The sequence below is a fragment of the Podarcis raffonei genome, chromosome 3, assembly GCF_027172205.1.
Source record: "Podarcis raffonei isolate rPodRaf1 chromosome 3, rPodRaf1.pri, whole genome shotgun sequence".
Lineage (NCBI taxonomy): Eukaryota > Metazoa > Chordata > Lepidosauria > Squamata > Lacertidae > Podarcis > Podarcis raffonei.
The window spans coordinates 63,169,079-63,184,632 of record NC_070604.1 but is presented as its reverse complement, the minus strand read 5'-3'; the positions used below and the strand labels follow the sequence as shown (position 1 = coordinate 63,184,632).

Sequence of the window (15,554 nt, the reverse complement as noted above, 5' to 3'; positions counted from 1 at the left end):
GGCACTGTAGTCTAAACCACAGGGCCTAGGGCTTGCCAATCAGAAGGTTGGCGGTTCGAATCCCCGCGATGGGGTGAGCTGCCGTTGCTCAGTCCCTGCTCCTGCCAACCAAGCAGTTCGAAAGCACATCAAAGTGCAAGCAAATAAATAGGTACCACTCTGGCAGGAAGGTAAACAGCGTTTCCATGCGCTGCTCTGGTTTGCCAGAAGCGGTTTAGTCATGCTGGCCACATGACCTGGAAGCTGTACGCCGGCTCCCTTGGCCTATAAAGCGAGATGAGCGCCACAACCCCAGAGTCGTCCACGACTGGACCTAACGGTCAGGGGTCCCTTTACCTTTACCTAGATTATGCTATATATAGATGTGGGAGCCCATCCAGCATCAAGTCACATGCAATTAGTTGTACACAAAATGCATACAGTGGTACCTCTGGTTAAGAACTTAATTCATTCTAGAGGTCCGTTCTCTGATTTTCCCAGGAGAAAGATTTTATGAACCAATCCAAACTCACCCTCCCTCACACCTTCAGAAATCCTTTTCCTTATACAGTGGTACCTCGGGTTAAGTACTTACCTAATTTGTTCTGGAGGTCCATTCTTAACCTGAAACTGTTCTTAACCTAAGCTACCACTTTAGCTAATGGGGCCTCCTGCTGCCACTGTGCCACCGCCACGCAATTTCTTTTCTCATCCTGATGCAAAGTTCTTAACCAAGGTACTATTTCTGGGTTAGCAGAGTCTGTAACCTGAACCTGAACCTGTAACCTGAGGTACCACTGTATATATAAACTGTGGTTTAACCCACAGCGCCACCCGCGTCCCACAAGCAGTGGTGTATAATGCCCTAAAACATACACCTAAATCTACGAAAGGCATGTCAGGCGCTCTGTCTCGTTCTTACACACACACAGGATCACAAATACATCAGATAAGTAAATTTAAAGTTTAAGTCCACTTACTCGTCTCCTCACCACCCCAACAAAAATAAAAACTTCTTAAGGCATCTGTAAAGCAATGCATTTTATTACCATGTCTCATTCTCCAGATTAATTGAAGTCTTCTATTTATGCAATTAAAATGCCTCAGCACGAGGCAATAGTTATATCATTTTACATTACAACAGTCTCTTTCATTGACAAAAAAACCTCCTCTGGGCTGCATTTACCAAATCCCCATTTTTTAAAAGCTGGGAATTCTTAAACACCCATGTTAAGCTATGAACAGAGATAGAGCATAACCACGCATTCTCCTCTGTCTCTCTTTTTTACACTGTACAAGTTTCACCAGCACACTTTAAAAGTGTCCAATACTGTTGGTATTTTCAGATATTTCTACTAGCACTTTTAAAAGCAGCAAACCAGGACTTTCCCACAAAGCATGTGGAAAAGGCACCATATTTGGTGGTAAGTTAGCACTTCATAGCCTCCAGGTACCAAAAGAGTTGTGTGGTCAAAAATCAAGTTATTCTCCATGGCTTGTTGAACATATTTAAAAAGGGATCTGGAATCACTATTCTGTGCCTTGGCCAACTAATTTACAAAGTAGTTAAGCCTTCTAATTTACTGAACCACACCTGCCTGCATATAATAGAATGAACCTATTTTAATATTCAAGGGTAGAAAATGTTATTAAATAACTACATGTTTAAATGAATGATAAAGCAATGAATTTGCTAGAAGGAAAACATATGAATATATGAAACTAAAGTATGTCAAATCAGGCCATTAATTCATATGTGTGTGTGCGCGCACAAGCGACACCAGTGATTCATACTTCCTCATTTCCAAGAATCCTTGTTATCTGGGGAGCTTCTTTCCCATGGAACCCTTGTATGTTGAAGGGAATTCTGGGGGATTGTCTTGGAGAAAATACTGGGTTCATGTGCACTGGTTAGGTCTTCTGGGCTTCATTGTCATTTCACCAGCACAGTCAATGCTCTCTTGTGTTTGGACATGGCTGGTTATGGAAGATTGGTGGGCAATCTAACTTTCAGTGAAATTAGACCACCATTACAGTGGTACCTCGGGTTAAGAACTTAATTTGTTCCGGAGGTCCGTTCTTAACCTGAAACTGTTCTTAACCTGAAGCACCACTTTAGCTAATGGGGCCTCTCGCTGCCGCTGCTGCGAGATTTCTGTTCTCATCCTGAAGCAAAGTTCTTAACCCGAGGTACTATTTCTGGGTTAGCAGAGTCTGTAACCTGAAGTGTATGTAACCCGAGGTACCACTGCACTGATCTTCTCATTGCAGGATACCTGGGACACCTAAGGAGAGGAACTACAAGGTTCTCTGGATCAGGATTTGAAAGCCACTTGTTACTCTGACTGCTGTCAGCTCTCCAAAGTCTCTGTTGAGTATTCCTCAATCCTGCAATCTGAGATCTTTCAATGGGAGGATGCCCAGAATTGAAACTGGGACCTTCTGCACACAAAGTATGTGATCAGTTTGGATCATTTAAATCACAGCCAAGTACTCTATTGATGTCAGTCAAATTTTAAATGCAGCCACAGTGTGGTCCAGTCTGAAGCCATTTAACAATTATGGGCTAAAGCCCACCAAGCACAGATATAACCTAACCTCCACTTGCTTCAACAAGGCTTTAGTGAGCATAAAAGTCCAGTGAAAGAAATGGGCAGGGTGGGAGTTGCACTGAATTCTGCCTATATAGGACTGAAAATTGTGCCTGCAGTGAAAAAGCATGGTTAACTGGTAAATTTTGCCTATAGTCTCTGTCTTTGTCCATTTGATTGTTCTCAGTAGCATCTCAAGGAAAAGGGGTTTCATTGGGGAATGTTGGATGGAAGGCCAATTTCCCTACTTCAGCACCTTGCTTTCTCCTTCTTCCCTTCTTCACAATACCCAAATCATGAGAAGTAGTCTGCAAATGAAATTGGGAGTGGGACATGGGGAACACAGCAGCAGGAGTGGAAGAGGCTTTCATGTAGAGGTCAGGCCTATCATCTTTGAAATAAAAAGAGCATACATGTGCTTGCCTTTTGTGTGACTCATCTACGATTTGTGGCATGCTCCTAGTTTATAGCAGGAGTGGCATTGCGTGGGCAAGCTTTGGGTTCACAGACATTGTTTGTAACAAACTTCAGGATATGGAAGCACAGTTTACTGCTTCAGATATTGGCTGATTTGCATAGTTAAGCCAAACTATAGTTTACTGGGACCATGTCAATATGTGGGGGCTCAGAGAAGAGCTTGCAGCCACTTTGTTCCTCCTTAGTCTTTTTTACCCCCACCCCATGCTGAATTAGAGTAAACCAAAGTTTGGCTTAGTGTGTTGTCCAAACACAGGGTTGTGGTTAAGCTCTCTCACTAACTATGAGCTGCAGCCAAGGTTCATTCATGCTACAGAATGTGATTAGAGCTTAACTATGAAGCAACCCCGTTTAGGGAAGTTTTTAATGTTTGATGTTTTATCGTGTTTTTAATATTCTGTTGGAAGCTGCCCAGAGTGGCTGGGGAAACCCAGACAGGTGGGCAGGGTATAAATAATAAATAATAGATGATGATGATGATGATAAACCTTGGCTTAGCTTAGTGCAGGAGTAAAGAAATAATAATAATTGAGGAGCAAAGTGCACTTGTGAGCTCTTTTGCAGGAGCCTACATGTTCACACAGCCCCAATAAGCCATAGTTTGGCTTACCATGTTGTGCAAAACAGGCCAATGCCTGAAGCAGTAAAATGTGCTTCCAGATACTTCAGTTTGCTGCAGCCACTGTCCATGAACTCAAGGCTTACACATGCAACCCCGACCCTGCTATGAGTTAGAAACACATTTTGTTTAGTGCAAACAAGGCTGATGTGTTGAGGCAAGTGTGTGTGTGTGTGTGTGTGTGTGTGTGTGTGTGTGTGTGTGTAAATAATTTCTAGTAGATACATATGTTAAGAGGACCCAGACCATATCAATATGTTCTTGTTACCCATTCAGCTCTTGAGTAGCATTCAGGTAGATAAGAGGAACTCAATCCAGCTTAAGGCTGCTGGGACTTGGACATGTGAGACGATTGCCTCGATTTATAACTTGCTGCTTGGGGAAGGTTGAGGGAAGCTCTGGGTTGGTGGTGGTGGTCTCACTGCCACTGCCTCACCCCACCCCATCCCTGCCCCTCACACCTGACCTCATCAACTCCTTTCTACAAACTTTCCTTTTGAATGCAGCCCCAAGTCACCTTATAATGCTTCTGTTATAAGACAAAAGAAAGTACTTTTTCATACCACAGACCATTAATGTATAACATTCACTATCACAACGTTTGTTGATGGCTGCTAGCACAGAGGGCTTTGAAAGGGGAATTCAGCAGATTAATGGAGGATTGTTTTGCCAATGGCTGTACAACAGCCTCAATTTTCAGCAACAGTGTGCTGTTGAATATCACCTGACAGCAACTGTGGAAGAGGCTGTTCCCTTCAAGACCTTCTTGTACACTTCCTGAATGCATCTGGTTGGATGATGTACTAGGTGGACTTTTTATGTCCACATTCCCTCAACCTGGTGTCCTCCATATATTTTGGTCTACATTTCCCATCATCCCTGATCATTGGCCATGCTAATGGGAATTGATGGGAATTAGAGTCCAACTACATCTGAAGGGCACCAGTTTGGGGACAGATGGCTTACGTTTATTCATTTATTTCATAAAATTTATATACCTGTAGATCGTAAGGAGGGGGGGAAACCCTCAGAGTGGTTTATTCTTTCAACAATCCTGCACTGGAAATACATTTTAAAATAACACACAACTTCCGAACTTTCCAGTGCACAAAGTATTTTTGAACACACTGAGTTTGCCTGTTACCATGAATGTTAACTAAAAATAGACTAGTTGAGAAAGTTGAGGCCAGCTGGGATACAGAAGCCTCAATCCACCTCCCACACCTCTCTCATCTTGTCAGCAAAGGCAGAATAGGCAGAGAGAAAGTGGGATGGTGCCCAATTATCAGGAAGATCTTCTTATCTTACTTCCATTCATTCACTGCAAGGGCTGTCCACATAGGGGTGGGACTTGCAGTATATCTGGAAGATGGCAAGTGGGATCCGTGAGATGACTCACGGTTTTTGCACTTCCCATTCATTTAGCTTTCAAACCACAGAGAATCCAGTGATACTTCCTTTTGAATTACCTTTTGGACAAATCTTTTTAGCTTTTGCTTTGGGGTCTCATGCTTTTAACTGCTGAGAGTAATTCCATTAGTACTTCAGGGAGTACTTACAGAGGGACACACTATTAATTCAATCAAGTTGACTTATGTGAATATAAAAGCAAGCTGTGGTGTGTGGTGGGGGCACCTGCTTGGTGGTCCAGGCCTGGTTTTGATCTCAGAGATTTTGATTTCAGTGAAAGTCCACAAAAAATGGGATTTCACTGAATCGAAGCATGACCATGGTGCCTTTGTTCCTTCAGAATGAGGTAAAATCTTGCTAATAAACAATTAAGATTTGTCTGTGAACATATGAAAGCATCTGTCCTTCTGTACTCCCACCACAAGGAAAACAATGCACATACCCTTGATTATTTGCTAATAAATTATTCTTCAAGGACTTGGTAGCTCCTCATTCTCTACTAGGTAATCTTTCTTCATATAATTAGCCCCCCTAACCAACCTCCATACTCCAAGGTAGGCATCCTTTAATGAGCTGTTGGTGACTGCTTCAGAGTTGCCACCATCAGTGACAATGGGCGCATTTCCTTGTCCCACTATGCTGTCCTTCTCCTCTGTGCTTTGCTGGTCGCTTCCATTTGCTGACTCCTCCACTGGTGTCTCCCCATGCTCTGTGTCCTTGGAGATCTCCTCCATTACAAAAGGTGGCTGCTCTCCATCACATTCTTTCTTCTCCTCTTCCCTCATTTCCTTCTCCAAGTCTTCGTAATGACTCTGCTTTCTCGTTTCCATGTACTTGGCCACACAATAAATGATGGAGCCTATGGTATTTACCACCACACCAGCTATAAACAGCTTTGTAGGCTCCACGTCGCTAAAAGCCACCATCCCGACCGTGATGGTTGCGATGCTCTTCACGACCCCAACGAAACTGGTGGTTACAGCTGAGTTGATGTAGGTGCAGTGGAGAGTGGTAAAATTCATGGCACAGCCAATCACGACACACACAATAAAGGTGCAGGTCATGGCAGGATCTTTCCATCCTGGGAAGGACCAGACATTGATGGCATCCATGCTGGCAAAGGAGAGGATGATGAGAAAAGGTGTGGCAGAAACAGCAATGGCATACTGGGCCGTAAGGGGCCCATAGTCACTATCTGCACTCGTCTTTTGAATGAGTACCAAATAGGCTGCGTGCACCAGCACAGCCAGCACTCCAGTCAGATACCCAATAGGATCACCAGTCAGGTCACCCGCACCTGCCAATTTTGAAAGAAAGAGAAAGAAACATGCATTTACATGCCAGGATGTAGGGACTCTGCCTATAGCAACATTTCAGAGAGATCACGAGTCTAGTTCTGCAGGATCACCCCTCTTCTCCTACAGCAGGCGATAAGGTCAGTGCCAGAGCAATTGCAGCAGTAGCAATGAGTAAGACTTTGAATCTCAGGCCGTTTGCCTTGAGCACAAATGCAAGATTTCACAGGGGTCTCTAATGTTCATATTCAGCCCTCATTTAAAGGAATTTTTAGCAAGTAACTACCCACAAATACATGCAGAAGCCCACTTGTTACATTCATTCCTATAATGCTTTGAATAGAAAGAGCTTGAATTTACTCAGCTGGATATGTAATATTGTAGAGCCGATATCTGCTTGCATTCCCTTTGGGGGAAACAAAAGGATTGACGGTGAGGTGTTTGACAATAGCCTAGTTTGAGGCACCATGACAGGGCAGTCGTTGCTTGTTTTTACACGTGGTTAGGGTTTTTGTTCTGAGTTTCACCAGTCAAAACAGTTTTGCATATTTGTGTGGCCCAGAAAAGCCAAGGGTAGCAGGTGATTTGGCTACCGCTGCAAAAGATATACGCACCTTTTTTTTAAGATTATAGGGTACACCTGCTGGATATTTTCTCGGATGAATACACTGCACCCCTTCCAACTCCCAAAGCACCCTTAAAGCTGTTTTTAAATATTATAAATAGATTGTGATGGTAACCTATTCACAAATACACTCCTGTAGATTTGTTTTAAAAATTATCCTTTGAAGTTAAACCAAATCACCTGTCACCTGTGCCAGAAGATGCTTGGCATCTCCTCTGGTAAATTTTAACACTCCCTCAATTTGTATGAACTTGAGCAAAGAAGTGTGGCAAAGAAGTAAGAAAACATAGTGAACAAGCTTCTTCCTCTCCCTGCAACAAGGTTTCTCTCTCCCCATCTCCTTCCCCTGTGATTGTACAGTGATCAAGGTACTTATGCCATAAGAGAGGAAGCTGTTCCTTTTCCTCCACAGATAAGAGCACCTGAACACACTCTGGGTCATCCAATTAATACAGAATATACCCCAGCAGCCCATGTTAGTTAGCTGTCTGTGACTGAATCCTTCCCGAAGTGAGTGGGGAGGAAGTCCAGCGCCTGGTCTAGCAGAATGAGCAGGAGGGTACTCAGATGCAGCAGGGCTGCATTTCCAGATTGTGAGGTGAATAAAGGTCCACATTACCATCTAAAGAGCACTGCCCCCTTAAAAGCACTAAGTCCAGAATCCAACTTTGGCCAACTGCACTACTGCCTTCTATGGAAAGCAGACACAACTTGAGCAATCTGTCTCTACATAACACCCTCTCATGAACAAACAAATAGGGGAAAATGGCACAAATATTTATATAGGGGAAAAATATAGAAGTTAAGTTACTGACTGTCATTGTCTCATAGTGATTTTATGTAAATTGCTTACAGGGCTTGATGATTAAGTGGTACATAAATGCTCTTAACTAATAAATAAAATAAAATAATATCCAAATCTCTTTGTAGGGCAAATATTTCTTCATTTGTGTGCTTCATTCTTTCATATCCTTTTAAACTAAGCAAGAGTTTATTTCCAAGGTGAGAGAAAATATGACACCCCACTTTGTTTAATAACCAGATAAAAAGACATTGGGAATTGCTGGTTAATTATTCTATCTGCACAGTTCTTGCAATAGCTAAAGCATTATTTTTTTTTAACCCAGTCATATTCACCCCAGCTTAACTATCCTTGATAATTCAGAACTAGTTCTCACTTCTGAACATGCATACATGTGTACATGAATTCTGGCAATCCAGTTATTCCTAAATAGAATTTACCCCTGTCTATTAATGGCACTGGTAATAGACTTTAATTATAGACTGTAGAGACAGTGGCACTGCCTGACGGATCCATAATGTGGATTTTCTCGAGAGTTTTTCCTCATCCTTAACAACAGCTGCCATGTGACAGACAAGCCAGGCAGCTGCAAATAAAATGGGGCTAGCGGAAGAAGAGGGGGAAATCAGCTGGGCCACTTCAGACATGACATTTCTCCTGCATGGAGATAATCCCCATAAAGGAAAAATCACGTCCATGGGTCATGCATAGAAAACACAGGAGTGCAAAGTTGACTGACGACAGAGGTACTGCAGGTGTACTCAAGTGTACATATTTTTCTTCTTACATGGAGGTGATCTACCTGTGTGTTTTTAGTTAGAAAGAGCCTTCACTGAACTCTTTATTATAGAGAAAATGAGTATTTAAAAAAATTAGAAAACCCATGACATAGGGGAAGGGGGTGGTAAGTTGTGATGGAAGGGGGGGGGCAAGTTTGGGTTAGAACCTTGGCAGCTTCGGACATAGTTTGTATTTATGCAAACAGTGCAATACATGTGAGAATGGCAGACAGATGTGTACCCTGACATAAAACTAGCCATGTCAGGGAGCTCATACTGTGTGAAGCAGCCCTGAGGCAGCCTCTGCTAATGAGCAGAACTGTATGCTTGAGTGTAGAAGAGGAAGGATGAGACAAGACCCTGCCACTGGGAGGATGATGGGACAAGGAGTCATGGGAGAAGGAGCAGTGGTAAGAGTGTGGAGCTATGAACTTTGGCGAGGTACTACTAATCTTCATATAATATTGGCTGAGAAGATACTGATGACTTTACTGGGGTGTTTTGAGGGGTGGAGATGGAATGGGAATTGGTTGAGGCTTGTAACTGTGGAATAAAGTATTTGAGAGGATGGGAAGAAACTACATTACATGTTTTTACATCTCTATCTTTTCACCCACCTTCCAACCTTTATAGTCACTTTATTAAGGACTGGACAGTGATATTAGGCTGAAAATATATTATCATAAAAATATATTTAAGGGGTGGGAAAACTGCTGTGTTGAAGGTTGGTGTGGAAACATGATGTAGGTTGAGGCGAGCTCTAGAGATGATCAGAGATGTAATAACAAAAGCTAAGGAAGCGTGGAAGGAGGTAAGATAGAGGTGGCATGAGGGTCGCAGCAGGAGTCAGTGGGAATCCAAGCGAAAGACCAGAGTGGAGAGAGAAAAGGGACGTGGTGGGTGATGGGGCTGATGAGTCGGGAAGTGATGGGGTGAGGAAAGGGCAGAGTGGGAGGTGATGTGGCTGCGCTGGGCATGCCAAGGAGCTGGATATGAAGGGGGGAGGGGGCGATGAGAGGGGACTAATCGAAGGAACGAGGCAGGACAGGGTAGAACCCCCAGGATCCTGGTGAAATGAGCCGTGCGGACCGAGGAGGAGCTGTGGCGAGGCTTCCCTCTCTCTCCATCACTCACCTGCCAGAGCCGCCCCGCAGGTGGTGATGAGGACGGCCACCAAGACCCCGACGGAGGGGATGCCGTTCTTGAGCACCAGGACGCCGATGAGGAGGGTGACGAGGGGCAGGCAGCGCTTGAAGACCACGTACATGGGCAGGCTGAGGCCGCGCAGGGACCAGAGGGTGAGGCTGGACTGGAGCGTGGAGAGCAGCGTGACCCCGGCGAAGAGGCGCGCCAGGCTGAAGCCGAAGGGCGGCATGTCCAGGGCGCCCCGTCGCCGCAGCACCTCCAGGCTGAGCGCCGCCGTGGAGCTGGTCAGGCACTGCAGCAGCGTCAGGAAGGCGAAGTGGTAGCGGGTGATGAGAAACTTCAGCAGGATGTTGAGCGAGCCGGAGAACACCCCGTGCGCCACCGCCACCGAGATGCCCAACGCGCGGCCCCGGCACAGCTGCATGGTGCGTCCTGCGTCCTCCTTCCCTCCCGCCGGAGCCGGTGCTACCTTCCCGGCTGCTGCTACTGCTGCTGCTGAGGACGCCGCGATCGGCCGCCCCTCGCCTGGCGCTGCTGGAGGGCTCCGCGCCGAAGCAGCTGCGAGGCTGGAAAGGGCAACTTTGCTGTGCGCCAAGAGCGCGCGCGGAGGACGGACTGGACGGGGACAGTGATCAATAGGGGCGGGCGGGAGGGGGGACGGGATCCGCGGGGAAATGCCTCTGCAGGCTCGGGAACCTGCTGCCTACACCATCGCCCAGCAGCTCCTCTTGCTGACGCAGAGGGGGGCTGGCTGCCCGGGCGCTTCCCATTACCTTAATTAAATGGGAACAATTGGAGTGCATTGGCCGCGCTTCCTTCTTGACCCGCGTGAATCATGGATTCGCTTTGTTCCTGGAAGAAAAAGGGAGGAGGAGGAGGAGCGGGGCTGAATCAAAAGATCGAGGGGTAGGTGGAATCCCCCCTCCACACCCTTCCAACTGCCACCCCCCCAACCTTTATCTTTAAAAAGGAGAGAGAGGAATCCTCATTAAGTTTTGTCTCTCCTTCCAAGCGAAAACAAACAAACCAGACCTGGCGTGCCTCGTCGAATATGTCAAGCAACCCACACACAAAGCCCAAAACACAACTTCCAATTTATAGGTTAGGCTTTTCCGTGCAGTTCACTTACGCTAATGGAATAGGCATCCATCCTTATTGAATGAATGTGGGTAGGGTCCTTTATAAGGCAGTACAAATATTGATCCAGTCTTGCGCCTGGTCGCTTTTCTGCAATCGACAGAAAGAAACAGGTGCCTCGAAAGCAGCAGCAAAGAGTTAACCCTTCACGGGGAGGTGTGCGCGTGTTTGGAGTCTCAGTGCTTCGGCAAATTATCAATGAATGCACCACAGAGCTTAAGGTAATTAAATAATGCGGTGATTTCTGAATAGCATATTATCTCTGTTTTTAAAAAATAACGCTTTGAAATTTCACCACAAAAGAAAACCAGTTGTCAATGTATGAGCAGGGAGAAGGGAAAGTGCCCAATGGGAACTTTGGAGTTGGGAAGGATCTTAAAGGAAGCAGCCGACTGGAGATGCCCTGAGCTGCAACTACTACATACACCACCTCCAGGATGATCCCGGCAAACCCTACGTGGAACTCCCAGCCCAAACATCCACAAGCGCGCAGCCAGAACAACTCAGCAAGCCACCTAAGCGCGTCTGGGAAATGACTCCGCCTGACACCTGCCATCACCCAAAGGACTGCTTGAAGAAGAAGAAGAAGAAGAAGAAGAAGAAGAAGAAGAAGAAGAAGAAGAAGAAGAAGAACTGGAGGAGGATGTGGAAAACTTATCGCGATCTCTCTACTCTCTTCCCCGCTTTTTTGTTTTTTTCTTTTTTGTTTGCAAAGGACTTTGAAACGGAAACAAGAAGCGGGAAGATTACGCACGGATATTAAAAGATCCATTTTCCAAGCGCATGGGGTAAGACCAAGAGGTTAATTTTGAGCTACTTCTACGCGATTATTTGAACAAACAACCCCCTGCACAGATTTGTACATTTTCTAATTATGCGAATACGGTGGACAGTCAGCGTCTAGGACTTTCTTCGGTGATGTGCTGCCCAATCATGTGCATCCTTTCTCGCTTTGTTCCGTGGGCTTTACTTAGATAAGAAGGTGAAACTGAATATCCTCCTAAATCCAGGATCCTGTGTCTAGTTTTAGTCCCCTAGCAACTGATACTAAGGGCTCCGTTGGGTCTGCGCATGGCTAACAGCCTCAGATAGACCTGGGTTCTGTTAGACCTTTTCCAAGCGGTCTAAGGCTTAGTCGCTAATAAAGCATTGGGCAGGAACGCCTGTCATTCCCCCAACCCACTTCGTCAGTCAGGATAGGGCCACACCTTGAGCGGGGAGAGGAGCAGCTTCCACACTGAACTCCCCTCCTCTTGCTTGTTGCACGCTAGTTGTGGGTGAATCACAAACCCTGGCCTGAGAAAAATGTGGTAGACACCACCAGGGCAAAAATATGAAAATACAAATAATTGAATTACTGTATTGATGCATTACTACATTTATTAATATCACTGTGCTGTTTTCTGTGAAGAACACAAGAGCAGTTCTGACTTCTAATCTGGTCCAGCAGCCTGTTCTTGGCAGCTGCCAGCTAGATAGATAGATGCCTGTTGGGATCTTGTACCTATTTTGTATGCTGCCTGGATAATTTTACTGATGGGCATCTACATAAATTTAAAATAAAACAACTACTCTAAGCATGTTAAACAAATTGCTTTTAAATTTCACTAATTTACTATTTCATCCTTAGGACTTACAAGTCTAGCTACAGGCCTGACAGCAGAGCTGGGACATCCTTAATGACCAGCTACAAAATTCCATTAACTCATGCCCAAAACTTAGTATAGTTTTAAAAAGTTGTGATGATAATGTTTTAAATTTATAAGGTAGAATGTTTCCTAGCAATACCACTCATCCCCTTTAAACAAATGATGCAGCAAACATATAATAGTTTGCAGCCCCCATTGATTCAGCAAGAGCTGCTAGTCACCATGAGATATGGGGGAGGGGTTTTTTCCTTTGTGACCCAGGGACCAAATACAGCCCTCCAGGCTTGCCTGGCTCTCAAGACTCTCCCTGGGCCAAGGATGGGGAACCGGTGGCCCTGCAGATGTTGTTGGACTCCAACTCCCATCAACTCCAGCCAGCATTACCAATGATCAAGGATGATGGGAGTTGTAGTCTAGCAACATCTGGAGGCCTGTAGGTTCCCTATCCCAACCATAGACTATCCTTCCTCCCCAAGTCGTATCCCTCACCAGCCTTACTCCATGTCCTCCATTATTTTATTTTCCTGACCAGAATATGTCCTTGTGAATGCCCCTTGCTTGCCCAGATGGAGACTTGTGTCCATGTGTATAGAAAATTATTATTTTTCCATGGCTGGAATTTAGCCAACTGTACAGAGGCAAGAGTCACACCCACTACTTCTGCCTCTGGTCCCACATCACTGGCCTCTGGGGAATTCTGAGCTTCTGGCTGAAAAGAGGTCCCGTCGCCCCCACTCTAAGAGATAGCAACTTGGTTCAGAGTCACCTTGTGGTTCTCATGGCTAAATGGAGATTTGAATTCATTTCCCTTTCTCCAAATCCAACATTCTGTCTGCTACATCATGCCTCTCTTGATATGATTTGTTTTAAACATTGTTAGCATAACCTTAATGCACGTTCTGAATTTCCTCACTATGATTTCACGCTTTTGTGACCATGCTGGGGATTATGGGATGGACAAGCGTGTTAAATGTAGAACAGAATGAAGAGCACCAGCACACCAATTCTAGATAAGATCTTGAATGAAAACAGGACACACTGCTGCCAGTTACCATTAAATTGCATTAAGGGACCCAGTGGAGGGGCTGATAATCTCTTTTCCTCTGAAATCTCAATTTCATGGTGATGCTGGTGGAAGAAGACCCAGGCATACGCATGGACACGCACACACGCAGCAAGGAGGCCAAAAAAAGGCTCTATTTCTACACTTCTTTATAATTTAATCATTGACATTAATCACCCTTATCTGATCAACCCGTTTGCAGGAAAATAAAAGTTTGCTGAGCTTCCAACAACAAATATAATGTAACAGAAATAACATGAAACACACACAACAACAACAACAACAACAACAACAACAACAACAACAACTGAAGATTGGGGACACACACACACACACACAGGTTTGGCCCTGACATTTCCCACAAATTTTGCTTTGTGATGGATTTTGATGGTGCTGGGTTGCTTTAACAGTTTATTATTTTATGAGCCCCTGCCCCCCCCATGAAGGAAGTAAATAATGTACATTCAAATTGGGACCTGTAGTTTGCTGGTGCATGGAGTCATACAATTTTCTAGGATATTCCATTCTTTCCTCCCTTTCCTTTGGTTTCCATTCCCCTTCAACCCATCAGTCAGCATTCCATGGTCACTGAGCATGCTAAGTCTTCAGTGGCCTGTTTTGGGGATTTTCTACCACCAACCTTATGCTGGAGGTGTTGTTTCTTTCCCCTCCACCACCACAAACCTCCAAGCCTGCTGTTGTCTCCCTCTTGTGCCTGGATGATGCCATTTTGGCTACTTAAGGACCAGCACTTCGGAGAAAACGTTTGCTATTAGCATAGAGGATGCTGTGGAATTTGCCACAGTAAATGAGACCGTTTGGGATGTTTATTCTTGTCCCCAGACAAGGACAGATACAATAAAACCTGTGCCACTGAACATTCCTGAGCAAAAACTGGCCAAAATTTCTGAGAGGGAAAAAATTACCGTATTTTTCGCCCTATAGGACGCACTTTTTCCCCTCCAAAAATGAAGGGGAAATGTGTGTGCGTCCTATGGGGCAATTGCAGACTTTCGCTGAAGCCTGGAGAGTGAGAGGGGTCGGTGCGCACCGACTCCTCTCGCTCTCCAGGCTTCAGGAAGCTATCTGCAAGTCTTACAAGCCCGGCGGGAGGTCCCACGGGCTCGCAAGGCTTGCGGGCAGCAGCCTGCAGCCCAAAAGCTCGGGGGACAGCGGGGAGGTGCAGCGCCGCCACCCCACTATTCCTCGACCTGGTCTGGAGGCTGGCGGGGGGGGGAGAGAAGCAAGCTTGCTTCTCCCCCCTGCCAGCCCCACAAGCTCAGGGGATAGCGTGGAGGCGGAGCACCGCCACCCCGCTATTCCCCGACCTGATCTGGAGGCTGGCAGGGGGGGGGGAGAAGCAAACTTGCTTCTCCCCCCCGCCAGCCCCACAAACTCGGGGGACAGCGGGGCAAGCCGCTGCCCCACGGAGGCTAGAGAGGCTGTCCCTGAAGGCAGAAGAGGGAGACGGAGCGCTCCGTCTCCCTCTTCTAGCTTGGGGATGGCTGCGCAAACCTGGGGGGGAAATAAAATTTTTTCCTTGATTTCCCCCCCAAAAAAACTAGGTGTGTCCTATGGGCCGGTGCGTCCTATAGGGCGAAAAATACGGTAAGCGGCAGTGGCTGCAACACTGGCTCACCTTGTCTCACTTCCAAGCAGATCTCCAGGAAAATTAGCTACTGCTTAGGGACATATGCTGCATAAATTGAAGGAATCAAGGCACAAGGATATTGTTAGAGGGTGGTCTGAGCCCCAAGTCCTTCACACTGGGCCCTGGATACCCCCCTCAGCGCCTTTAAAAAACTTTTAATATTTCAAAGTTTTGCTTACAGGTCAGTTTCCTCTCTGGAAGTTGGCCTAAGGTGGCATCCATACATATAAATTAGCATTTGTAGATTTTAAGCATGTGTGTCATAGGCCTGTTGTCAGTCTTTTAAGGACCTACCCCACAGGTCAGACACATGACAAAGAATCTTTTGGAA

General features: G+C 45.7%; 1 protein-coding gene across 1 annotated transcript; it reads right to left on the bottom strand.

Annotated features, from left to right (window-relative positions):
• Positions 1-1,007: 1,007 nt before the first annotated feature.
• SLC35D3 (solute carrier family 35 member D3) lies at positions 1,008-10,300 on the bottom strand. The gene is made up of 2 exons (XM_053382024.1): positions 9,712-10,300; positions 1,008-6,373 (listed from the first exon to the last, which is right to left on the bottom strand). Exons 1-2 carry the CDS (start codon positions 10,145-10,147, stop codon positions 5,547-5,549), a joined length of 1,263 nt encoding a protein of 420 aa, XP_053237999.1. The 5' UTR covers positions 10,148-10,300; the 3' UTR covers positions 1,008-5,546.
• Positions 10,301-15,554: the final 5,254 nt, after the last annotated feature.

What these genes read in the sequence shown, in the direction of transcription:
- SLC35D3 (XM_053382024.1), bottom strand. Translation starts at nt 10,147, where the DNA reads ATGCAGCTGTGCCGGGGCCGCGCGTTGGGCATCTCGGTGGCGGTGGCG. An exon ending in CTGCGGGGCGGCTCTGGCAG is followed by an intron (nt 6,374 to 9,711) that starts GTGAGTGATGGA and finishes CAAAATTGGCAG; the next exon opens with GTGCGGGTGACCTGACTGGT.